Source organism: Platichthys flesus, chromosome 19, assembly GCF_949316205.1.
Source record: "Platichthys flesus chromosome 19, fPlaFle2.1, whole genome shotgun sequence".
Classification (NCBI taxonomy): Eukaryota; Metazoa; Chordata; class Actinopteri; order Pleuronectiformes; family Pleuronectidae; genus Platichthys; species Platichthys flesus.
This window is the reverse complement of record NC_084963.1, coordinates 8,256,011-8,281,088: the sequence shown is the minus strand read 5'-3', so window position 1 is coordinate 8,281,088 and position 25,078 is coordinate 8,256,011. Positions and strand designations below refer to the sequence as shown.

The following is a 25,078-nucleotide window of genomic DNA, read 5'->3' as shown; positions in this document are numbered from 1 at the left end:
GGGGGGGGGTAGATATGTGGCTCGCCATCTGCGACTGAGCGGGTCTAATGAGACCTGCTGGAGGCGGAGCTCGGTTCCTCAGCAGCTCGCGACCGAACACTGTCTGTGTCGTCTGCATGGGTCAGGCCAAGACATCAAAGGATCCACGTGTTCTGAGGCAGAGGTGCTCTGGATTTAAAATTAAGATGTGTTCAGGACGCTTCATTTATTTACCATGAGTTGCTATTTATATTCAAAAATAATTCTTTAGTAAATTCTTTGTACCAACAGGAAAAGGTGAATATTTGTATGTGAACATAATCTCACTGATTGAGGTTCATGTTCAGACACTGTTTGTCGAAAGCAAAAAAACATGAGCAGAAAATGAACTGATTGATTTTCTTAAGTGAGGGATTTTTAGTTGCTTTGATTTATTCTGACTTTTCACATTAAAGGGGCAGCAGGAGCAAAGTGGTTAGAGAAGAAGGATCGGGTAGAAATGTGAATTAGTAATAATCCCCCCAAAATCTTTAACACCCACTGCCATTCTGCCCTTGTGCAAGGCACTTAACCCCCAGCTGCTTCAGTGGACAGTGACAGATAATGGGAAGCTTCTGCAAAAACAAAAGACGACAAACAGAAAGTCTGTTCAGCTCAGTCCGACTCCTCCTGGACAAATGGAGGTGGAATCGATGTGTTTGTACAAACGGTCTGCGTCACATCGCTGGACGTCAGAGCATCCGGAGGGAAACACAACAAGTTATTATCAGAAACTGGGTTCATGTTGTGCCGCGTTGGCACCAGCCCACACAGGAGGCTACACAGAGGGATACCAGTCAGTCTGAAAGGAAGCGGCTCTGTGCGATCACCTCCCACAGAAGTGCAGCGGGACAGTTTTGGACACGTTTTCTGCACCAAAGTCCCAGGCCCGCAGCTCCAGCCTGTCCACCTCCTCCTCCCTGTCGTCCTCCTCCGCCTCGCCCTCCTCGCACAGGCTGGGCTCCTCCACCGAGGTCTCCATGTTGGGGTTGTAGCGACCGAATGGCTGCGCCTCATTGTACTCGTAGATGGTGGGGAGGCTGCTGCGCAGGCCGAAGCGTCGCCGCAGGGCCACGAGCAGCGGCTGCGGCACGGTGAAGATATCCACATTGTTGCCCAGGTCGATCCAGGCCAGGCACGGGAACTTCTTGGGATCTTTCACCGTGTCGGTCAGCTCCTTCAGGATGGCCACCGTCAGACGGTTGCCATTGACGGCTAGTATGGTGAGTTTGGGCAGGCCGCCGAGGTGAGGCAGCAGCAGCCGTAAGCTCTCGTCCTGGAGCTCGGTGAAGCTGAGGTCCACGGCCGTCACCGCGTCGCTGCCGCTCTGCAGGTAGAAGGCCACGCGGTGGACGTCCCGGCCGGACAGCGGGATGCCGGACAGGTTGACCACATCGCCCGACACTTTCTTCTTCAGCGTCGTCTTCAGACTGTGGCAGAGGAGACAAAACAAAGCTCGTTCTGTCACAAGTTCCATCTCTGAGGCACAGATGTCAAAGTGATCCAGGGGTGCAAATTCTTCACCATTAACAGCCAGCAGTTCAAAAGCGTGTAAATACAAACAATGTTTACATACTGATAGAGGTTATTGATCTATAAAGGTCAGTAATGAGGTGCCACAAGGTCCCACAGGTACAGGGAAACGGCAACGTGTGCACAAAAAGAAATAGAGTGTAGAAAGTGTTGCGATCAATTGTGCAGAGAATTTGCTTTTAAATTTGTCTCGGTCCGAGTTCCTCAAGCAACAGATTCTGCCTCCTGGGCTGAACGTCACGGTCTAAATGGCAGCAGCTGTTTTCAGTTCTCGGGATCACTTCCTTCCCGGATCCTCGGCGATCAGAGCAACAAGGCAAAACGTTGCAAACATGTCTGAACCTATTAGAAGCAAATGTGTCAACGTGTTTGTGCGGTGGTTGCAGTTGTTCACTCGGGACAATGTGACAAATAGAAAACATGAATTCAGGAGAGACACGGATCCTTTTCTTTAGATCTTAAGAAATCAGGCCACTTGTGTTTGACGTGTGGCGAGCGATTTAACAAGCACAGGAGAAGTTTTGCCATTTGGGAAATAGACAGTGTGGATTTGCTTTGTTGCTGAGAGTTTGATTGATTGGAGATTGACACCAATCTCATGTCTGTAAAAGTTAAATACCCCTGAGCAATGAAGACTCCAGTGGATTGATCCACCTCAGGCCAACCTAGGATTCATCTCTCTTCAGTGATGAAGAGTTAATTGTGGCGGCAAGTGATGAGACCAAACATCCGGTGCTTTATTCTCCAGTTACACTTTTAGTATCAGGCTAAAGGAAACAACTAATAGAATACAGTAAAATGTTGTGCTCAGAGGAAAATGTTTTATTTTGTTAAATATCTGCGTTGGCGTGGACGAGGCGGCAGATAGGCAGATACACCTGAAACCAATAAACACAGAAATTCAGATTTTTACACAACAAATGAAACAAATAAGATAAACTTGTAAATTAGATTTAATCATGCTGATTGGGGACTTTATTTACTGCTAAACAGCCTTTATGCTAAGCTAAGTTAGCACCAGCTGGCCGTAGCTTTATCTAATTAGTGCACACACACAATTAAGTTGAAGCAGCCTTCTCATCTAACTCTATAAGCAACAGGCACGTGCACAGACATGTTGGGGGGCCAGTGGTCAAACCCCCCAAAAAGGGCACCCATCGCCAAAATTATTCCTGAAATTAAAAAATAACAATAAATAAATAAAAAACAGAGTAGGATATTTTCAACTTACATATTTATTTTTGTTAACAAACTAACTAACTCAAATTATCAAATTGAATAAATAAATGAATAACAGGCAAAAACAGACCAAACAAGGCCAACTGACAGATTTACTAATAATATACCACAATATACCTCACGAGACTGTCAAGTATCTCAACATAAGACCTACCTTTCGTTTCAATAATTACGATTTTAAATGAAACAAAACTAGTGAACCTGTCTTATGGGCTTATGAGAGCCGCGGAGCGTGTCGGGGGCGAAATTCTCACAAGAACTCAAATAAATGCCCCGTCTGATTTTAAAAACACATTTGGGGGGAATTGCTGAGAGAGAGATACATTTTTATTCTTAAATATCTATGAATGAAGACAAAATTGGGCTCCAGCAGAAGGGGCACTTTTCTCATCCAGGGCAAAAAGGCTAGTGCTTGAGCACCACTAAGGGTCTATCCCAAACTTCTCCTTTCAGCTCAGTCAGAGGTCTTTGGAGATGTAGTGCGGGACAGATGGGATAACAGCTGGATGATGGACGGACGATAACAAGCTGGAGAGGCACGAAGCCGGTCCTGAAACGAGGGCGATAAAACCAAGTGATCGTCCTTTTTCAGTCCAGATGACTTTGGACAATGGGTGTAAGGTGAATCCGTCTCAGGGACGAGCACCACTAAGAGCATCACACCTGTCGGCTTGAGTCACTGCATCTCTCGCTGGGCAAAGTGAAACTAAGTGTTCTCTCTATACCAGAGGGTGGTTAAATTCATAGGAGCGATGAGGCGGCTGCGTGCAGGACTATAGGCGGCAGTGAAGTGTTAAGAGAGACCCTGCCGCAGTGCATTCACCCCCTTTGTTCAAAGGAGACTTTGTTTGAAAGAAGCTGACAAACAGGAGAAAGAACGTTGTGTTTATCTGGCCTGATGTTGATCCTGTCTTTGTCTTTGGAGTCTGTTTTGCCTTTTCCTCGTCCCTGTTCCCTCAGGCGAGGACCATCCCCACGTCCCGCTCGGCTCTCTCCGGTCTGTCTGGGAGGCTGTGCTCTCTACATCAGTCACCCCCGCTGCTGTGTTCAGGAAAAGATCTGTAGCTCGCCGGGGCCGTGATTCGAAAGACTATTGATTCCAGGGGGGAAGCTATAATTCATCTCTCCCTCCTTCATATCCTCACTGTTGTTCAGCGCCGCTCCCTTTTAAAGTATTTTTTGTTTCTTGGCCCTTTTTCTTCGTTTGTAATCTCACTGTCTCTGAGAGCTTGCATCCACTCTTTCATCTCTACCTGTCTATCTGTCTGTCTGTTTGTTTGTTTGTTTGTTTGTTTGTTTGTGAGCGAGATAACACAAAAACAACTCAACGGATTTCTACAGAACTTGGGGGAACCATGAAACTTTGGTGCGGTTCCAGGATTTTACAAACTTTGTTTAAAATTGTGAGAGAGAGACTCAGGCGAAAATATCGTGTTTTTACTGAGCGGAGCGTGTGGAATTTGGTGAAGCTTGATTAAACTGACAAAAATATGAATATTATTTCATGTGAAGGCAATACAGCATTATAAAAAAGATTTGATTAATTCTATTGTTATTTGGGCCTCAACCTGAAGGTATTTTCTACCTGTAATTTCTAGTAGTTTGTAAAAATATTTGTTTTGATGGTTAACCTGTTGGAAAGTCCAAAAGTTTGGTCCGATACATTTACAGAAAACAAATATTTAATGTCCGCTTTCTTGTCAAAGCCTGTGGTCAACTAAAATCATTAGAAAAATATAAACTTATCCTTAGAAAGCTGAAACCAGTTAATATTTGACCTTTGAAATGAAGTTTAATAATTCATTTTATGACCAATACATTCCTGAGCTCAATCAAATATTATTGATTCTAACTGTCGTCTTTATAAAAGTCAGACTGCATCGGGCAGATTGTTGGCACGCTCGACCACGGGAGGATTACTGCACCGCTGTGCCGCTTATGCACTTTACTGTAATGAAACTAATTATGAGCATCGACTTCTGCTCTCCTGGACGTACTTATCCGAGGGTTTTCAAGCCACAGCTGGATCCCTGCCCTCTCGTCTGAGCGCCTGCGTGTGTGTGGGAGGAGCAGCTCCATGAGACGGCGTTGGGCAGGGTCGCTCCTGCAGCTGAGTGGGTGGTCAAGGGGGGGGGGGGGGGGGGTTGAAATCGAATGTGCTTCTAATGAGATTGAGTGAGGGCGACTCCAGACTTCCTTCCTTCCAAATCCGCGGCCTTCAGGACCCGCAGCTAGCGTCTCCAAAGCCACATCTTACACACTGTAGTCCGTCACCACAGAACCAAACGTCTAATCCGGCTCCCTCTGATGTGGCTGCCTTGCTCGTGGGCAGCGGTGCACATCCTCTTGGACCAGCTCAGACACAAACAACTTCAAAGGGCAGTCGACCGGCGTAAACACGACGCTAACCGAGAGCGTCTTCCCGCTGCACGAGGACTCATTTAAAAGCAAACAGCTGAGGCGGATCCATCTATTGGCTTCCTCAGGAGCGACTGATACAACAGCACAGGAATCTAATAAGAGCCGACTCTCCTGTGTCAAACCGTTGGCTGTTTAAACGTTGGTTCAGGCAGACGGTCTAATTGCTTTTCATAGCCTATCTTTCCTCGGGGATGTTGTTAACTTTTACACACTGAACAAGGGTCCTCGCCGCTCTGTAGTTATGCAAACCCCAGAGGTAGGAAATAAAACATCCGGGGTTTGTGCCGTTGAAATCGAAAATGCAGGCGAAGAGATCGCAATTATAGAAAAGGTCAGAAGAAACCCATAACAGTGTGTTTTAACAAAGCATTTCAGAAAAGGGGATTTTGAGGGATATGCTGCTGAGGAATCTGCAATTCAATCTGTGTCTCAGCCACACTGGATGGGATTTGTAGTGGCTGACGAAACCTACAGCGGTTTGATGGATCTCACAGGCTGCTGCTGTTCACACAGAGATTTACTCAGACACGCTCCCATGCCCAGAGACGACTGTATCTACTGCAAACACCACGCATCTGCTCCAGCTGCGTCTCTTACGCAACACAATGGAAATGAGTTAGTGCAAAGACACTCAGCTGTCAGACTGATAGGCACAAGTGGCTAAAACAGACACAGTCCAACAATCCTGCAACAGATCATGGAGGTTTTCAGGGTTACCCCTTTTTCTTCAAATTGAGATGTTGATTGTGCAGGTCGTATGTTTGTAGCTGTGTTAACTTACATGGTGTTCTCATTCACCTCGCTGTTCGGCTCAGTTGAAGCGTGATACTGTGCCATTGCTCACAGAATGATAATGGGATAGGTTGGTATGAGTTGGGCCTGGAAGGACCCATCCATTGGAGCCTTTGTTTCTCCCGGATGGAAGGACGCATCTGTTCGGCCACATTTGATGCAGAACTTCGAAGCTAGAAAGCCTATGTCGTATATATAGATAATCGATCTTTCTAACATGGTTATAAACCATAATGACCTGTTAACATCTAAGGCGTGTTCATTCTTAAATTCTGAGGCTTTTTAAATACTATCCGTCTCAGATGTGTTTTGTTAGTTCTCTCCCTTTTTGGAATAATCTCTGACCTGCTAATGGATGGGTAAAGATTTAGCAGGCACCTTCAACTTAAGGTCCCAAAACATATCCATATTTAGTCAGATGATTATTGGTGAGGTCATTTTATCTCTAGGTTTGTGGTAAACATCTCCCCTATGAGAGGCCTTGTCTTGCAGAGGCAAGGCAGATTTTCACTATTTGGCTGTGTGTTGTCTCCGAGTTTCTAGAGCTCGTCCTGACCTGTATTACTTCCATGTTATGAACATTGTATACATGTAAGTACTGGGTCCGTGGTTTCCTTCCTTCAACATCGACACCGACAACACTCTGCTGCTTGAAAGACACGACACCTAGTTGCTCCACTCTGACGCAACCACTCTTTAAATGCAGCCTCCGAAGGATTCAGCAGCTAAATTGAGACGCAGTATAATATAATATCTAATTCTTCTTCGTCTTAATCTTCTTCTTTTCATTGCTTCGTAAATTTACATTCCCAGACACGATAAGAGCTTCTCGATTGAAGGTCAAGTTGGATCCATCGATTTCAGCGGTCAAACTCTTTTCTAGTGCCACTCAGCGTCAGGTCAGTCCCCACTCGACCCAATCGCATGTCTGCCGCCCCCCCCACTTCACCAGGCTGCCAATCGGTTTCTACTCAAAGGTTCAGTGTGTAAGATTTAGGTGAAGGGTTCTTATGTTGTTGTCCTTCTATAAAATAATCCTAGTGATGTGGGTAATCATCTAAATTGTATAAATTGTTCTTTTCTTTACTTGAGAATGATCTCTTCATACTTGAATCGTCCAAACTGAACAAACTAAACCTTTTGAGTTTTTATGACAACTGCAGCTGCCACATGTTCTCTTTCATGTTTGGAAGAGGAGGGTGAGGTAAGAGGTAGTCAGCTGCAACATCCAACTTCACCACTAGATGTCACTAAATTCTACACACTTGAACCTTTAACTGTTACCAATTACAGGTGAACCAGGAGGAGGTGGAGGTGTCTGACGGGGCTGACACTGCATCCTCCAGGATTAAACCACAGCAACATTTTAACTCATTTAGTTGGTCTGGGGCCAGAGTTTTAAAGAAATAGCAGGAGAAACTTGTAATCGGCCCTCCCACATAGAATACATGTTCCTTTCCATTTACTCTCATGAATAAGTGAAAGCTCCAGGGACATGGGGGTGTGTGGTAAAGGTTATAACCCCCGACCGTGCTCATTTATACTGGGGTATTTCATAACGATGAGTGTGAAAGATGGTTTTACATATTTTCCAGCACTGGTCCCTGTGACTTCACCAGAGCTAGTGGGGCTGATGATTAAAGAAACATTAGAACAAATTGGAGAAATTGTTCTATTAACTTTATTTTCTTCTGATACTGACAATAAATTCTTTATTACTCTCTAATCTGCTGATCTTCTCTCTATTCGTTATTATTTCATCCTTGAAGAATATAAATGAGAAAAATAAATAACTTCAGAGTCTGAAGTAAATGTCCTGTATAGACAGGCCGACAGTACAAACCTGGTTGGAAATAATGAATTGATTAAATTATTAATTGCTTATAAAAAATTGGGGCTGATTAATCGTCCGTCAGTAAATTGATTAACTGATGAATTGCTTTAGGTCTGAATACCACTCATTTAAACATAAACTCCTGAATTAAAATACAAGTTTAAAAGCTGACAGTCATATAAATCTTTTTTAATCAGTGGCAAGAAAGAAAATGAATCCATTTCCCTAAATGTGGAGCCATATCTTCTCTGTGTTATAGATGAGTAGCCAGCGAGAACAAATTAGTGCTGGAGGAGAATACATATGGAAGATCAAAATATCCTCTTATAATTACAATATGACTAGATAATGTAGTTTTCCATTAATTCAACTTTAGGCTCTTTATAAAGTAAACCTCATTAGATCGCTTCACATGCAGTTTGATAGTAACAAGTGAGAAAATATTTGTATCTTAGTATTCTGCTGAAATAATTTAAAAGGATTGTTTCTGCTGCTCTGGTTAAAAACCCTGAGCCGGGTCCACACGGTTTAAAAGCCCAGCGGTCTGGTTAACGTCCGTGTGTCACTGAGCAGAGATCAGCTAAGAGGAGGAACTCTGCAAAAGGACGTCCCGCTGAGTGTGCTGTGAGACTCTGGACTCATTTCTGGGGGAATGAAATAAAAGCACTTGAGAAACACTGGATGTGGATCCAGCTCCACAGACTCGTGGGATCGCCCGGATCAATGTCTGCTTCATCAACGCTTTGGTCTCGACTTGTTTGTTCCTCGTATCGATCGGAGCTGTTCTACCTCCGGGCGTCTGTTTAATTCATGCACAGGATGTCTGGCTCAGCCGTGGGAGACCCTGCGAGGGTCTAATGTACAAACTCATGCAGGAGAGAGAGAGATGTGTTTCTGTGCCTGTGTTCTATGTGAACGTGCCCTCGGGCTTGTGACTGCAGACTTCCTAGCTGAACACTTCCTCAACCAGTTTGTTTAACTAGACCCCGTTTTAGCATCAAATGATGTAGCTCGTGCCTCAGGGTCATTTTTAATGAGATCCTTTACAGTCACTCTGAGCAAAAAAAGAAACAATTCTGTTAAATATGCCATTTTCTCTCTGTCACACTGATACCACGGTTCTGCAGAAAATGTTCCAGGAAACATGAAAGTGGTGATTGCATGTACTATCTCGTGTCCTCCAGTTTCACAGAGATAATGGCACATGTGCTGGGGAGGAAAAAAAGCCTGAAAGCTCATTTGGATTTGGATTAAATTTCAGTGAAACATTTAGCGAATGGGGTGATTAAGGCTTCGAACATTGTACGCCATTCCACAGAGCAGCTCGGGGCTGTGCAGTGTTTTGACATCTCAGAGCAGTCACTGGGTTCTTGGTAACTTTGAATTTGAAATCTGGGGGGGGGGCTCTGCAGAGCTGATGTGATCCTGGAGTGAAGCCAGAGCAGAGAGAGGAGAAGTACAAGTGCCCTTAGAAAGAGAAACAGGAGAATCTAAGTACAAATTATTCAAAGATGTAGTGTTATTAATTCCCACAAGTCATTTGTTTCGAATTAGAATAGGGGGCCTTTAAAAGTTTTCAGCTTCTTCTTCATTAGAGCACAATGGGCTCTTTGGACATTAATGGGGGAAACGGGCCACATAGCATAAACAGAAGGGGACGTTTTCCTTTAATGCAAAACACAACCTGCACTGAAGTGAAAGCAACGGAAGGAGGAGCACATCACAAATACAGCTAAAAGAACAAAGGGAAATAAACTCTTACGACTGTGCAGAATGAAGGTGACATGGATCACTCCTAATAGTTTGACATCCTGCCCAAGACAAACACACGCTTGCGCCAACGACTACAAAACGGCTTGGCACGGAACGTACCATAATGCAACAGTGCGGCGTGTAAAATGCAAAATGTCCTCCACGGTGGAGCTATAAATGCTCAGCTGACTTGATTTGATGTGACAAAGTGGAGGCTGAGGAGAGAAGAATACTGCGACGGAACACGTAGGAAACAGTTTGCATTACATAACTGTATATCATGGAGCAGTGCGCCTGTGTCTGCTCTATTATGTCGAGGCACAGTTATGAAACCGGCATTAAAATGCAGGGCTCCGAACACAGAGCGAGAGAGAGAGCGAGAGAGAGGGGCTGGATGGCGGGGAGTGATCTTCATTGACCGTAAAGTAAAGGATCGAGACCCACGATTCATTAGAAGCACAATAATCCTGGTTTCTGTTGTTCTCAAGCAGCAGCAGCATTATCTCAGATTGACAGTTAATATCCAAGCGATGAGAGGTTAAGATCTGGTCGCATGAAAACAAACTTGGAAATGCCGTCATTTGACTTTTAAAAATTCGATTAATTTAAAAACTCATTCTACCTCGCAGCTTTTCATTTCTCTATGGCCCCCGTGCCCTGAGGATGGGAGCAGTGGATACCGAGCATCTCTTCCCTTCTTCCCATCCTCCAGCAGCCTGTGCCGCGGGAATCCCTCAATTATTGATGGATGAGGATGGTGGCTGGATCTTTAAGTCTCTATTAAAAGTGGAGGTCAAATAGAACAGCAGCTTGAGCAGACAGAGTGAGGCGTGCAGTCATCTGGAATATCCCACGTCCAACTTGAGACATGAGCAAAACCCTCTAAAAAAAATCTGACGTCTGCGATTTGGCCCCTCGAAAAAAACATGAATTCTCACTTTTTCACATATTCTTTTCCCAAGACTTTCTCGGCCACGCCTCAGAGGTTGACCTTGTGGGTTCGGCAGAGGTCGGGCGTGTTGAGTCAGAGCCGGTTCGACCCTCCAGCGCTCAGCTCAGGGGGGTGAGTCGTCTTCAGAAATGGGACGTACACATTTTAAAGGCAGATGACACAGGGATCAGTGTACAGATGCCACATGTGGAGTAAACAGACTGTAGAGAAGTTCGTTTGTTTCATTTTCGCATCAGCTGTTTGACAGAGAAAAATGTGAAATGTATGGTAACATTTTGAAAAATAGTTTCTCTGATATTACTTAAATATTTTATATTTGATTTCATTTTTATGAATGTATATTTGATTGTTTATTAATATGGCTGTATTCTTTGTTTATTTCTAGATGTGTTTTGCATATTTGGAAACCGTAAGAAAAAGAAACAAAAAAGAGGATGATAATTTTACCCACTAAACAATAATGTTACCTTTCTGGAAATCATGAATCTGAAATAACTTATTGCAATCCATCCAATAGCAGAGTTTAGATTTAGTTTGCTAGTTTACTGTGGATGGAAGAGAAAAACAAAGAAATCAAAATGTATTTTACAAATTTTAAATTGTCACTTTGCATCAGAATGAGTTTAAATCCATGGATCATTAACACAAACAGCAGTGAGGAGCACAAAGGTGAGCGGTGTGGTGACAGTATCACTGTGACCCTGGAAGGATCATGTTCGGGGAGAGAGGCTCAGAAATAACAGCGAGGAAGGGAAGCAAAAGGGATTTCTTTAAAGATTAGAGCTAATTAGTCTGAGCCGAGCAGCGAGGAGCCGGGGAGAGAATCCCACAGAGCGCCTCTCTAATGATGAGCAGGTGAAACGCTGTCGAGGAAACCGGGGATAGAAATAAAGTTGTTGAAACACCGTTGAAAAAGTTGTGATAAGCATAAAATAACACAGACGTCTGAGAAACTTTTCACGGCTCAACCAGATCTGGTTTTTAGTCAAGAAGCCAGGGCGGCTCTACTCAGGAGTGATTCAGGAGTGAGACGATGATGTTGGGTGCAACTAAAGGAAATTCGTTTTTTATCCTATAAGGGGAGAATGTGGTGATCTTATGAACATTAGTGATATAAAAGTGGAAATTTGTATCCGCATAGTGTGCAGGAGTCACGATGGCGGTCTCAGGCTGGTGTGCAGGACGGGCAGCGTGTTGTTCGAAACAGTATGGAGGAGGCTACTTAAGTCTCATTCTCTGTGTCAGCTTCTTGGGATTTGAAATGTGAGCAGCCACAGGGAACCAGCGGAAGCAGCACAGGAGGATTATCTTGCAGGGGCAGAGAGTATAGACCGGAGCAAGGGAGAGGGCTTCAACTGCTGGGATGGGGAGATGATGTAAGTGTTGAGAAGTGAGAAGAGCAAAAGAAACGCTAGTAGAGAAAGTTGGAGGCGGAAACCTGTTAGTTTGAACTACAGACATGATTCTTACTCTACATTGTTCTGTGTGACATCTTGACACTTCAGCTTCGAGGGTCAAACTGCTTCAGATCCCCTTATGTCTGAGTTTCTGTATTGTGTGTGAGAATTGAATTTTAACGCCCACCTCTGAGAGAAAGTCTCAGTTGGAACAGCTCTTTTTTGTCTTCCGTTACAAAGCTATGGAGTCATTTGCATGTGAATAAACAAGAACAACGCTGTGCACGACAAAGAAGAATTTGACAATTACACCTATTTGCAAAAAAAAGCAATGATTGACGATAGTCTCCACTTCCTCCCATGCCGCAAAAATAAAGGCACAATATCCTGGTTATGAACGCAGCCGTCTCGTGCATTTGGAGCCAGAGTCTGCGCAGTCGTGCAGCTGTTGTGTCACAGTCCTGCTGATACACACACTCAGCCATTGAGGGGTCAGTCTCAGGTGTCATGAAGTTTTGTAACTTCAAATAATTCAAACCAAACTTACTGGTAAAATGATCACCTGAATAAACATCAGTTTGATAAAAACAATCTAAAATGACAGAAACGATCTTTAAGGTGTAGCCTTATTTGACTTTCTAATTTGTCCCATGTCCCATTAACAATAATGGAGGAGGCGGGGTTAATGACCTATACTGCAGCCAGCCACCAGGCGCCAATTCAGACGCTTTGGCTTCACTTTTGATGGACGGTTTGAATAACAAAAATAAATAAACAAGTGTTGACTTGTTGACATTTGAAGAAGTGACGTCAGTGGAGACCATGTGCAGATGTTCCCCGGCGTCTGAAGTGTGCATCATGAGACATGAAGTGTTTCCAGATGTTGTTAATGATCCCGCAATCAGCTCCTTGTTATCTGAGGATTGTTTGTTATTTAACCCATTTCGTGGGGCAGCTGATAAACTGCTTTTGTCCTTAATGTCCCCGCGTGTGGCGACTATCCTGAGCTCGATATGGATATGAATAAAAAATGACTTTTGGCCCGGCTTCAGAGAGGGAGCTGTGGGAGGAGAGGCACTTTAGTCTGAGACGTGCGAGGTCTGCGTCAGACATCAGGACTCAGACAGACTATCAGTGCTCAGCCACAGCTGATGGCACCTGCCCGAACAGCTGCCAGAGCCACAACTCGTTTCACTCTCATCATCAGTCGGCACGACGGAATATCAGCACTTCACTTAATCCTGCTGAGCAACGTTTTCCACGCTGACTAATGCAGCTAAATAGATGGACGCAGATCTCCTGTGATACACACAGAGTCTTATTGGTGACGCTAAACACTGAACAGAAGAATCGTCATGAACCACAGTTATTTCTTTAAATATACTCGGGTCTGTAATAACCGCTCAAAGCATCAATTATAGCCTCGCAATAAAGACGAGCAGGGAAATTCGCATCTGCAGTCGTGAGTCCAATCTCATCCAAATGTGCTGGAGCTCGATGAATCTGAAATCCAATACCAATTACAATAACATTAAAATATCCTCCGGGGACTCGGCTATACTGTATTTCTCCGAAGCCTGGCACATGCAGCTGCAGAGGAATACAAAAATAATGAGATTGCCTTGATAATATAATAAGCGTGGCACACTTGCTTTGCACTCGCAGGGTTGTAAAAGCAAAGCCAGTAATGAAGCTTGAGTTTTGATTTATATGTTATATTCGTGGAAGATTTGCAACCAATTGCATATATCTCACGAAACCCAATCCTATCGGAGGCCCCGCTCGAGAGCAGGCCTTTCTGGATTTATCAAGCATCGTTCTCACCATCGTCCTCATGGAGAAAATGAGAATGTCATCACGCAATAAATGGTTTTCCAATTCCTAAATATGAACAGATCACATTCGCGATAGATTACAAGCAAGCCTGGCAGTAATTTCACCTTCCCTCTCTTTCTCCCTCTCTCTCCGTCTGACAGACAATTTCCCCAGAGCCTCGGCTCAAAGCTGCAGAACCGCCGCTGTGTGGCAACAGTTGAGTGAAAGGGTCTCTCAGAACAAGGAGAGGAAGGAAGTCCCACAGGGGAAAGAAGAGCAGAGGAGGGAAATCAATGCGAGGAAGGGATTTAAAAAAACGGGATAAATCAGGGGGCTTGGGAACAAGTGGGAAGGTGATGGACGGAGAGCTGGAGCAAAAGGAGGATCGATAACAGAAAAGCACCTGGAACCATGTACACTTGCAAGTGGCAGCGAGCGTGCAGCAGAGGAAACAGTCCTGGGTACAGTGGCTGTCTGGGTGGTTGCAGTGGAGGCTGCGAGGGGAGCAGAGCCGAGCTCGCTAATGAGCTCACTGCCAGAGTCTGCCTGTGTTATTTTGTTTTTTTAAACCCTGCAACCAAGAGGCGGGAAGTTAACCAAAAAAAAGTCTTTCAATCTGGGTTAATTGCTCAGGGAGATGGAGCCTCGTGATCGTCGTTATCATAATAACGTCTCCATTGCCGATACCTGTTGCCTCGTTTGAGCCTCCTTTCGATTGTTTGCTGCTGCAGTCAGTGGCTTTCTGTCGTTTCTCACCTTCAATCCACCCGAGCTCGAATGATCACTATCAGGTTCAGATCCCAGACTGCTCCCTCCTGCTGGTTAGCTCAGCCTGGTGTTTCAGCAGATCAGTTTTTATGGAGCACACCTTAATGATGTGGGGTAACGGAGGAAAAACACTCCGGGTGGTTTGGATCGGTGAAGTGTTTCAGCTGGTTTGAGGCTGTTTTCATCACCATCCTATCGAGTGGGAAACACGTTTTTTTTTCAATTTGTCACCTCAGGATTTAATTTTTCTTCCACCGCTAAGTTTCATCAGTAAAAGTTATTTCTTCTTCGGATTTTTCTCAGGGTTAGGGTGGGTCAATGTATTTCAACCTTTAATCAAACAATAAATTGTTGGTCATTATAGGATTGAGTTCCGATTCCATTTTCCCTTCCCGATATGGATTCCAATAAAATACACTTGTGGAATGAAATCTAAGGATTAACAGTTTCAAAAAACGTTAAACCTATTCATCCCAGGTGAAGGACCTGTCCCTGACTTCCTCTGAGTATTCCAGTGAGGCTCTGTGGAGGATTATGAGCGGCGCTGATGCTCACGGTGAGGACGTGTAAACCGCGGTGTTTTTTCGATCCGAAGAGCGACGGCGCGGCCGAGAGGAGACACTCACCACGCCTGAGACTTCCTCCTGGGCACGCTCTGTCTCGTCCACTTGGAGTGAGGGGTCAGGTGGTACAGCAGCTGGCGGCAGATCTTGTTGGTCGACTTCAGGGATTCTTTCTCCTGCAACAAACACACACAAAATGTCAAATTCAGTCGTTTTCAGAGATGAATTCCGGAAAATTGGGCCTGGACCTTCTCTGGAAATATTCCCAGAAAAAATCCTATGAAAAATATCGTGCTGTATTCTCACATGGGTGTCAATTGTGACATTCTCCAGAGCTCTTATTCGTGCGCTGGCAGGAAAACTCACATACAGTGAACTGTGTGAACCTGTTTTTCAGTGCATGTCTGGTCGAGCGAGGACGGAGGCAGTGAGGGGATCTATGATGTAAAATTATTCATACACGATTCATAGACATGTTCAAGCTGAACTCAAATGTAAATGAACTGAAAGATTAAACGTCTTCAAAGCAGAGGTCATTTATAAATTCTCCTTTTCCGGCAAACTACCGATGTACGGATTTTCACAAGGTAACAAAATGTCCCTTTCATGTCACATGAAAACAACTGCTTCAAACATTGTCTTCATAGAAGCACTAATTATTTTCCCTTTTGCCTCCGTCTTCCTCCGTGTCTCCTCCGCGCCTTCACCTTCGTCTTCTCCCTCTTCCTCCCCCGTCAAAGGCTTTAAACGGAATGGGGGTTTGCGCTGAGCAGGCTAAATCGAATTAATGGTAAAACACGACAACAAGGAGGAGGCACTGTGGCGAGAGAGAGAGAGAGAGAGAGAGAGAGAGAGCAAGAGACAGGAGCAATTTACCTAAAGGCGATTAACCATTCCCGCTGCCACTTCTTTTCTTGGTCGACAAACAAAACATGCCTCATATACTCTGAAAACGTTCGCCGCTGCTGTTTCGGCCGCTCGGATGACTGAACACAATGTTTTCCTGCATACCGATTCAAATTGTGGGAGCGTTGTTGGGAAACTGAGGTGTTGAGGACTCAACCATGTAATGTGCTGCACTGTAACTCTAAAAGCAACGTGAGCAATGAATCATGAGTTTGTAAATCTGATCGCATGGATTCAGAACATACATTAGATTAATCTGTAACGCCCATGACCGTACAATTATAAATGATGCGTGCTGCAGCTCTCAATATGTCCTTGAATATATATATAATCTGAATAAATCTCAGCGTAGTAGAAACCAGTGGCCAGAGAAGCCGGCAGGCCTTAAACCCAGCTCACTGCCTCTCTACATCCTCGTCACGTCGGACACAGAACCCTGCCACGGGTCAGCAGCCAGTCAGAGCTGCCAGCTCCTCGCTATCCGTCCCGTCCTCCTGGGCTTTACCCCGCCGGAGCCAAACACACAGATCGGATCAGTTTCTTACAGGTGATTATCACCAGAGCTCTGAAAAGTAGAAAACGACACCACAGCGACTTTATCTTGAGGAGAAACCATCTTTTCCTTAATCTGATAAGACCATAATAGGCTGGAATGGCCCAGAGGTCTGTGTTCTACAGCTTCTCTGAGCTGCCGCTGGAGCTTCTTAGCCCTCACACACGAGTTCTGAGATGTAATTTGAATTTTAATACCTTTGTATGCCAAGTTAAAAGAGGATGAGCAGACTTTTGGTTCGATAGTGTATCCTTGACTTGTATCAACCAAATAAACCCGACCTTCATGAGCAGTCGGTTTTAATGTTGTAAAATCAGCTTACTGTGCATTCAGGCCTAATATCACTGATAGAGATAAACCTTAGACATTGGACGTTAGTAAAATGTAGACACTGATAAAGCCCTGATACACAGAATTGATTTCGTCTCCATATGGCAAAGTGCAACTCAATGACGCATGGTCTTTTTGATAAAGTGGTTTATGTAACTAAGGCAAAGAAACGCTGAAATAATATATATACATTTCACATGAGAAGAAATAAATCCCACAGCTTCTCTGCTATAAAAGTCAGACAAGTGTACCTACAAACACCCGCCCACTGTCTGGGCCTCTCCATCTTATTAGTATTTTTACACCCCTCCATCCATCAGCTAAAGAGCTTATCCTTCGAGGGCTGCGTGGGCGTTGGAGCCAACCCCAGCAGATATTGGGTGAGAGGTGATAGGTGGGGCGCACCCTGGAAAGGTCTAGTGTTTCCACAGTTCTTAACAAGAGAGGTCTCTCCAGCATCACCCCCCTTCCAAGGCCACAAGGTCGCTGCCCTCAGAGCGCCCTCACGGACGGTGCCAGAGCCACATCACTCACAGGCCTCAGTGCCACCAGCCCTGTTGACCTCGGCATGACGGCCACTGGGCAACTCCTCACACCGGCCAGTGTGAAGCTACCGAACCAGATGATCTCAATCGCAAACCTGCAGGTGCTGGAGCACAGCCACCGCCCACTTCCCCATGTGTGCAGACGGACCACACTGTGACGCTGCAGAGTCAAACCCTGTCCCAGGTTGTCCCTGTGTCCTCACAATCCATCCCTGACCTCTCCCCCCCACCACACAGCCTGGATGTGTCCTTCTTTACAGCTGGGAGTAAGGGGTAGTCTGGGGTCTGACCTCCAGATTTTCCACATTATGTCTGCACTAAAAGTAAAGTTTATGAGAAGCTAAAACTTCTCGTAAACTTTACAGAACTTTACAGAATGCCCTTTGATCAGTCGGTACAACAGGATGGAAATGTCCACAAAGCAGAAAGTTACTTAGTCTACATATTATTCTTAAACGATCGTCTCAGAAACTGATGCTGTTATGTTACACACGTTGCTTATCTATTGCATGTGTTTCCTGTCCATCATTTCCAGCGCTGGTCTGGAGATAAAGGAAGTTGTGTGTTCTACAAATTGTAAAGCATTTTGACAAATGTATGCTTTTGTGCTGTGTAATGTTGTGTATTCATTAGACTAAAACATGTTGGTATGTGTGCTTAAAACATAATGACAGGCTTAGGTTGATGATGCCTGCCTTTTGGACTCTTACACATTCACAGAGTCCTCAAAAGGGTTATCTTATTTACTCCCTAACTTTTGGGTATGAGCTTTGACCTGGGGAGTTGTTTCTGACCAGCTGATGTATGGATTCAGAGGGAATGTTTTTGAGTAACTTATCTTAGTCCTCAGATACAAAAATGTGCCGTTATAGTCAGAAATCCCATGTGGGATGTGTTTAACCTGAAGTCATGGGTGGATCCAAACTCCCTATATATGTGTGCTTTCGACCACTGCAAATTAGATTTCACTATTCGGCTTGTGAATCTCCGGGTATCTAGATGCTCGTTTTGACCTGTAGTTTCTTGTAATAAATTCTATTATACTGAAAATACTTGGTCCTCGGAGTCCTTCCTTCATCATCTACAAACTTCAACAACACTCTGCTGCCCAAGAGATACGATAGTAAATAAACTACTTTGACGAGACCTAAAATGTTGTGCTGCTGCATTTCCTCATTAAAAACATGAACCAGTGAATTATTAAATTTGTGAAGATTAAACAGGCTCATGATACAAACTGAAATATTTAAAGACATCATGAAATGGCCAGTGTGTCCCCGAGCTTCTGTAGTTGTTTAAAGCAAACTGACAGTTGATTGTTGTCACAATACCCTGACAACAAACATGACGCATGTAATTGGCAAATTGACAAGGAGACCTTGCAGCTTGACTGCGTACGTTATAAATTACTGATCTGTTCCCTCATGCAGAGTCAGAGAGATTCTTACCCTTTTGGGACACTGCAGGTCCCGAGCCAGACTGAGCAGCAGCTCGTGAGAAATGGGGTCCACCAGGTTGAGAAAGGCTGCGTTCTTATACAAGATGTCGTTGAGCGATGTCCCCTGGAGGCCAAGGTCCTGAGAGGGGAAAGTAAACAGAGAGGCAGGGAAGTGATTTGATTATGTCTCTTCTCTTCGTTGGATGAAAGCAGTCGTGTCTGAGCCGAGCTTAATTCAATATTCGATTGATATTTCATGGATAGTTTAATGGAAAGAGATTGTCAGTGTTTATAAGCTTTTGTTCATTATTTTCCCTTTCATCTCGCTCTCTTATCGGGCCGATGGCTGATAAGGTTCTGCCATTGGAGTGGTGATAACACCCAGCTGATTAGGGGTGGGCTGGTATTTCTTTGAGCTTTGTGTGTGTGTGTGTGTGTGTGTGTGTGTGTGTGTGTGTTTGTGTGTGTCTGTGTGTGCATTGAGAGCAAGGTTTACATAAGACCAAAAGCAGTGTGGTCTTTTCTTCACTTGTAGCGTTACACATACACAACTCTGAACTATCTCGTCGTGTTTTGATTCTAGATAAATGCACTTCTGACTTCTACCTCCAATCCCTTCACCTAGTGAGGTGGTGAGATGTTGCCCAGGAGTTACTTCTCGGTAGAAAGTGGTTGGATAAAAGCAGGGAACAGGAAACATCCCCGGGAGTCGAGGATGATATTTGTATCATCTTCAGTCGGTTTCTATTTGCAGTGAAGCTGTAAAGATTGTGAAGCTGCTTCTGCAGGTGACGCTTTGAGCTCACCAGCAAACAGCAGCCACACACTCACCCTCATGTCTCCATGACTTCAGAAGATATTAGGCTGATTTGCTCTCATTTCCTGGAGCCTTATACGAAAACCTTATTCTAACATAAACCTAACCTTAAAGCACGTCCTCAGTTTAAAATGTAATGATTTCAGTTAATTGTCCCTATAAAAGGAAGATAGACTCCCACTTAGGTCCCCACAAGAGCATGAATAAGACCCAGACACACGGACACAAGTTTGTGCAGCTATATACACTATACTATAGTTAGGACACAACATTGATTTCAACAAAAACATTTTAAAAAATGGATTGAGCTTAGGTAAGAAACAAGTTCACAAACACACACAAACATACACACAATCAAACAAAGTAGATTAAAATAGCAGCGCGGCAACCAGCAGGGAAGTCATGAGGCGAAGCAGATGAAACAAAATAAGATGAAGATGAAATGTTTTGAGGAAAGAAAGTCAAATGAATTACGTCTCTGTTAATCCATAACAACTGTTACAAGACGATTTCCTCCGCCAATGCACAATGTTGCATCATTAACATAAACTGCTGCCGAGTAGAAAAACACATTTCACGGGACCACCGGCCCCTCGTTTGAGTGTTTTCTGTCATGTGAAATTGCTCCAGCTAGAGGAGTAAATAGTGTCAGCTCTATGGGAAATGAAAAGCTTTTTTCCAGCAGCAGGCTGGAGGCTGAGCCTGTGTAAAACATGCTCTATAAGCCCTGACAGCCCCTCACACTTCGGGGCACGGCGGATTCAAAGAGGAAAACTCCCATCAGCATTTTCTCCTCCTCCAGCTTTTGAGTAGATTTATCACAGCGGAGCTCTGTGGGATTCCCTGGTGTTGGGCTATCCTCCAGACCAGCCCGCTGCCTGCCCTTCAATAAACCTAATTCAGTGCAGACGCTGGCTTCCACATGTGTCCAAAAGAAAAATGGGAGCACAGATGAAATTGGAGACTTTTCTGCAATGATGACACAGTGTGTGTTGTGCAGCTGCAGAATCAGGTATGATTTTTTTTGCTGTGCAGCTCTGTGGGGGATTCTCAGCTGAAACTAAAATACACACATCAGAGATCTGATCCCACGGATTAATTTTGCTGATTCCTCATCATGAAAGCATGAAATGTTTTCCTAGTTGTCACCATCAGGATCCGTGCTGTACACTTGCATGGACGACTTCAGATCTCGCTTCAAAGGTCCTTGTGAAAACTGCATATCTAATCTGATGTCTGCCTCATCACGACAAAAGTCTGAATAAAACGCTGAGCTCCGGATGCAGAGCATCATCCCACACATGCAGTTCATTAGAATCCAATTAATTATACTGCGTCGAGCCACAGATCCAGTGCCACAGTGTTTCTGCTTCACCGGAGGAAACATCTCAGAGCTGACAGGTGAACTCCGGCTTTGTTTACTTTCTTTCTCGGACTGAAGGATTAAATATCCTTAACCGACTTGACACATCGTTGGGGCCGTCAATGTAATCATCCGAGACTCTGTGGTTTTCATGTGAAAACATGAAGCAGAAGTTTCAAAGACGCATATTCCCAGAGCCAGGGGCAACAAAGCTTTGGCGGAGGATGAGGTCAATATGTCAGCTTAGTCAGAAGTGACAGGATGTGTGCTCCTCCTTATACATTCTGACACACGGCTATATGGCTCGAGAAAAGGGCATTAAGCTGATATCTCCATTATTATTTTTACACTTGTATATGTAATGTTTCCATAAAATAAACGAGAACTTTCCACATCACATTTTTAAATTCACCCCAGTCCGCATTTTATTGAAGGTTCACTCTTCTGCTTTCAAACCCCTACACTTCAGTAGGTCTCATGCAACGGGTGCCAACGTGTGTTTATTTGCATTTTGCTGAGACCGCACTCACAGAAGCCGTTTTTCACACATGACCTTCAGAAAATGTCTGGACAATTGAGTCAAGATAATTTCCAGAGTTTGCTTGGAGAATGAACTAGGCCGGACGTGATAAATTCTGCTGCGGAAAGAAAATGGTTTTGTTGACGCCATTTGTCCTTTTCAGCAAAAGCTCCCGAGTCTCGTTGTCTTTCTAAGTTGACATATTCATCGGCCTACATGTTTTTTTTTGCAATTTATATTTCCAGTTTTGCGCATTGTAGAAAGGTCACCAACACACCCAGTCACTTGCTGTGGAGTCTCTGACATGAGTCATCAGTCTCCTCATCTAACTATGTCGTCACTATATCATATATAACTGAGCCTCTTGTTTTTATCTGTTGACATGAAGCAGGTTGGAAATGTGAGAGAGAGCAGGAGGAGTTCTCAAGTAACGGTGATTATCTTCTTCAATCCTCCTACTTCAAATTGTTTTGTTGATTATATTGAATGAATATGAACTTTCTGTTGATCATCAAACCTTTTACAGCTTCACATGAAACAACTGTTTAAGCCTGGATGAATAAACATCATGAACAAATGTTCCTCATCCACAACCCTTTAATTAGCATCCCCTCAATTGGTTACTCGGTGAGCACTCTGTAGTATAATTGATATGGCCATTTGCGGATTCTTTGTGTACTCATGAATACCTCGAAGATCCCAAACTAATCAACTTAACCGCCCAGAAGGCAGATCTGCGATGGAGGTGTGCGGAGGCTGCTGTTATTAGTCACCTCCTGTAATGACTTCCCTCTTATCTGAAGGGAAACGTGTTCCGGCATCCATCATCTCAAGGCGATTATCTCCAGATCCATCCGTCCCTGAGAGGAACAACAACAGGCGATCCGGTGCCAGCTTGTGTTTTTTTTCTTCCCCCAGTCTTGACGTATTGTTAGTCAGACACTTGGCTTCAGTCCCAACGACAGACACCAGCGGCAGCTCTCCGGCTTCACCTCGGTGAGCGATGGCAACAGTGCTCGTGCTTCGTGAGCAGTTTAAATGCCGAGCTAAGGAGAAAGGCGCCTGTGCCCATGCCCAGCAAATCTACAGATGCGTCCCCCCCCCCCCCTGAAAGATATAACTGGATCGTTTTAATAAATATGGGGAAACTCTGCAGTTGTAGTTCCAGCTACGCATGAGTCCCTCCTGCTTCACATAAATAGGACTATAAAGATTTACAGATTTAAATTCATCCCTCACTCACAGTCTCGTACCCTTGACCTATTGTTCGAGTGCAGAGCCACTGTCTTCAGTTCCCATCAGGGCCAGTTGCTGCTTTAATCTGCACACATCTGTATAATTTCCTCCACAACACTGTACAGATGGGCAGGGAGCTTCATGACAGGGGCCTCTCTTGATCAGAAGTGCTTTTGTCTGAACTTCAAAACTCTTCTTGTCTGATCAATGCGCAGCCACCAGCAGGCAGCATGAAAGCTCAAGCTGAGCCCTAAACACGATTTCCTTCTCTTATTTTTTTGTACCTCTTCTCCCTAGTTGGAATAAATCTCCAGAAGAGGAGGATTAAACCAGGGAAGGTGTCACACAGTGACGTGCACCAGAGAACACAGAAACATCTTCACCTTATTGCTTTAAATGGGAGCAATGAAGCTGGGATACATAGGTTTGCACCATTCCTGCGTGTGCAACAGGGTCAGAATTGAGCTATTTAACAATATGTTGCATCTGAGTTTGGATTAACTGCACCTCACATGTGCCTCTGTGTATTTAATATTCTCTTTTATGTATATTTCAAACCGTCTTCACAGCAGGGAGCCATAAACAATGTCAGGAAAATGGGGCAGATGCGCCTGCAGCGTGCCATTCATCCAAGATTTTAAGATTTTCTTTTAACCCTGAAAAGACGGTGTTAACAGGAGCCTCTGCAGTCGGATGGTGTGATGTTGCCGTCTTCTGTTTCCTCTCCTTTATTCTTGTGAGGTAGAGACTTTGCAATCTGCCAACTCATAGTGGTTAAACACGCAAGCGGATATAATATGGGATTGACTTGCGATGTCAAATGGAAACCTGAGATAACGTATGTTCTAAATGTCATTTTCTGCTGATCTCTCTGCACAAATCGTCAGGAAGATTAAACACTAAAGGATTAAAACAACATCTGTAGCTGAGTCTTCTTTTTAAATCATTTTGTGATATTTTAAAGCTTTCAGTATTCAGGGTTGTTCGGAGCTCACTGAATATTCGGAACATGAACTGGCTCCATGACCAGCACAGGTGGGGGACTTAGACCAGCGCCTCAAACAAAAGAGGCATTTGCAAGTGCTGCTTTACAGTCCGTGCATGTCTTTACAGCTGAAGAGTGAAGATTACCCTACAGCCGTGGGAGAAGTTGTAACAAGTAAATGATTGAATGGATTTAACTTCTGAAAAAATGATTAACGTAAGGACTCCTGTAGATGCATGTGCCTGTTGCCAGAGGGGTTTAGGGCCGTTCCAGCTGCTGGGATCATCGTGGCTCAGATGATTTGATCACTGGCCTGTAGCCAACATGTCAGATATTATTATTATAAGAGGGGATTATTATATAAACTGATGTTGTATAAGACATATGGTGAAAATGATGGAATGCATTCATGTTGTATGGCTGAAATATTTGCAGACTTTTTTTACTCAAAAGTGATTATGTTATTTTTTCTTTTTACAGATTAAAAATTAACTGGATCTCAGCTCTTGGAAGTAAGAAAACTTTTTTGCATGCACACAAACCCAGCTTACAGAGTCAATCACAAAGTTTTCTGAACACCAGCAATAGACTGGTCCACACTGATGTGCATCTCTCACCTTCCTCAGCAGCCGGAGCACTTCGGTCGCCTGCTCCATCCTCTGCTCCCGGAGCAGCCTCTGGATCTCCCGGATCCACGCCACGCGCCGCACGTACGGGCTGCGGCTGCTCCTGCGCATCATGCCTGGCAGCTTGTCGGACCTGAGCATCAGCGAGGTGAACAAGAAGTCCCCCCCGCCACTCCGGTCCCCCTCTCCCGGCGTGTCATTCCTCTGTCGCCTCCTCTTGGACCATCTGCTCTCCAGATCGAGGCTCCTCTGCCTGGTGAGCTTGGAGCCCATGTCACTCCTGGCTGTGAGCGGACGCGCGGCTGGAAGTGGCGGAGAGACGGGGTTTCACACTGTGCAGCCAAAACATCTCACTGGAACTTACTGCGAGGTGCGCAGACACGCATCAGCCCACAGGAAAACGGCCCTGCAAAAGTTTCCAGTCCGACCTGTTAAAGCATCACTGTAATCATAATAAGAGTTATGATCATAATAATAACGTGGGGAGGGTCTCGCCGTCGTCCCCCCTCTTTGCATCCGTCCATGCACTGGCTGAGCACTCTGGCATCCTCTGCTTCACACAGTACTGGAGCGCTCCTCAGCCAATCACATCACGACTCTCTGCACAGCCCGAGACTGTGGGATCTAACCTCACAGCATGACACATAGGATGCTCTTATGGTATGGGTAGATAGA

At 44.6% G+C, this 25,078-nt stretch overlaps 1 protein-coding gene across 1 annotated transcript; it reads right to left on the bottom strand.

Moving 5' to 3' along the window:
- On the bottom strand, positions 1-25,078 carry lrrc75bb (leucine rich repeat containing 75Bb). The gene is made up of 4 exons (XM_062412347.1): positions 24,395-25,078; positions 18,867-18,995; positions 15,148-15,260; positions 1-1,448 (listed from the first exon to the last, which is right to left on the bottom strand). The coding sequence occupies exons 1-4, from the start codon at positions 24,674-24,676 to the stop codon at positions 845-847; spliced, it is 1,128 nt and encodes a 375-aa protein (XP_062268331.1). The 5' UTR covers positions 24,677-25,078; the 3' UTR covers positions 1-844.

Excerpts from the sequence above, each read along its gene's own strand:
- lrrc75bb (XM_062412347.1), bottom strand. The coding sequence starts at position 24,676 with ATGGGCTCCAAGCTCACCAGGCAGAGGAGCCTCGATCTGGAGAGCAGA. Across the intron at positions 15,261-18,866 it reads ACCTGCAGTGTCCCAAAAGG|GAGAAAGAATCCCTGAAGTC; the intron begins GTAAGAATCTCT and ends TGTTTGTTGCAG. Across the intron at positions 1,449-15,147 it reads AGGAGGAAGTCTCAGGCGTG|TCTGAAGACGACGCTGAAGA; the intron begins GTGAGTGTCTCC and ends CCTCTGCCACAG.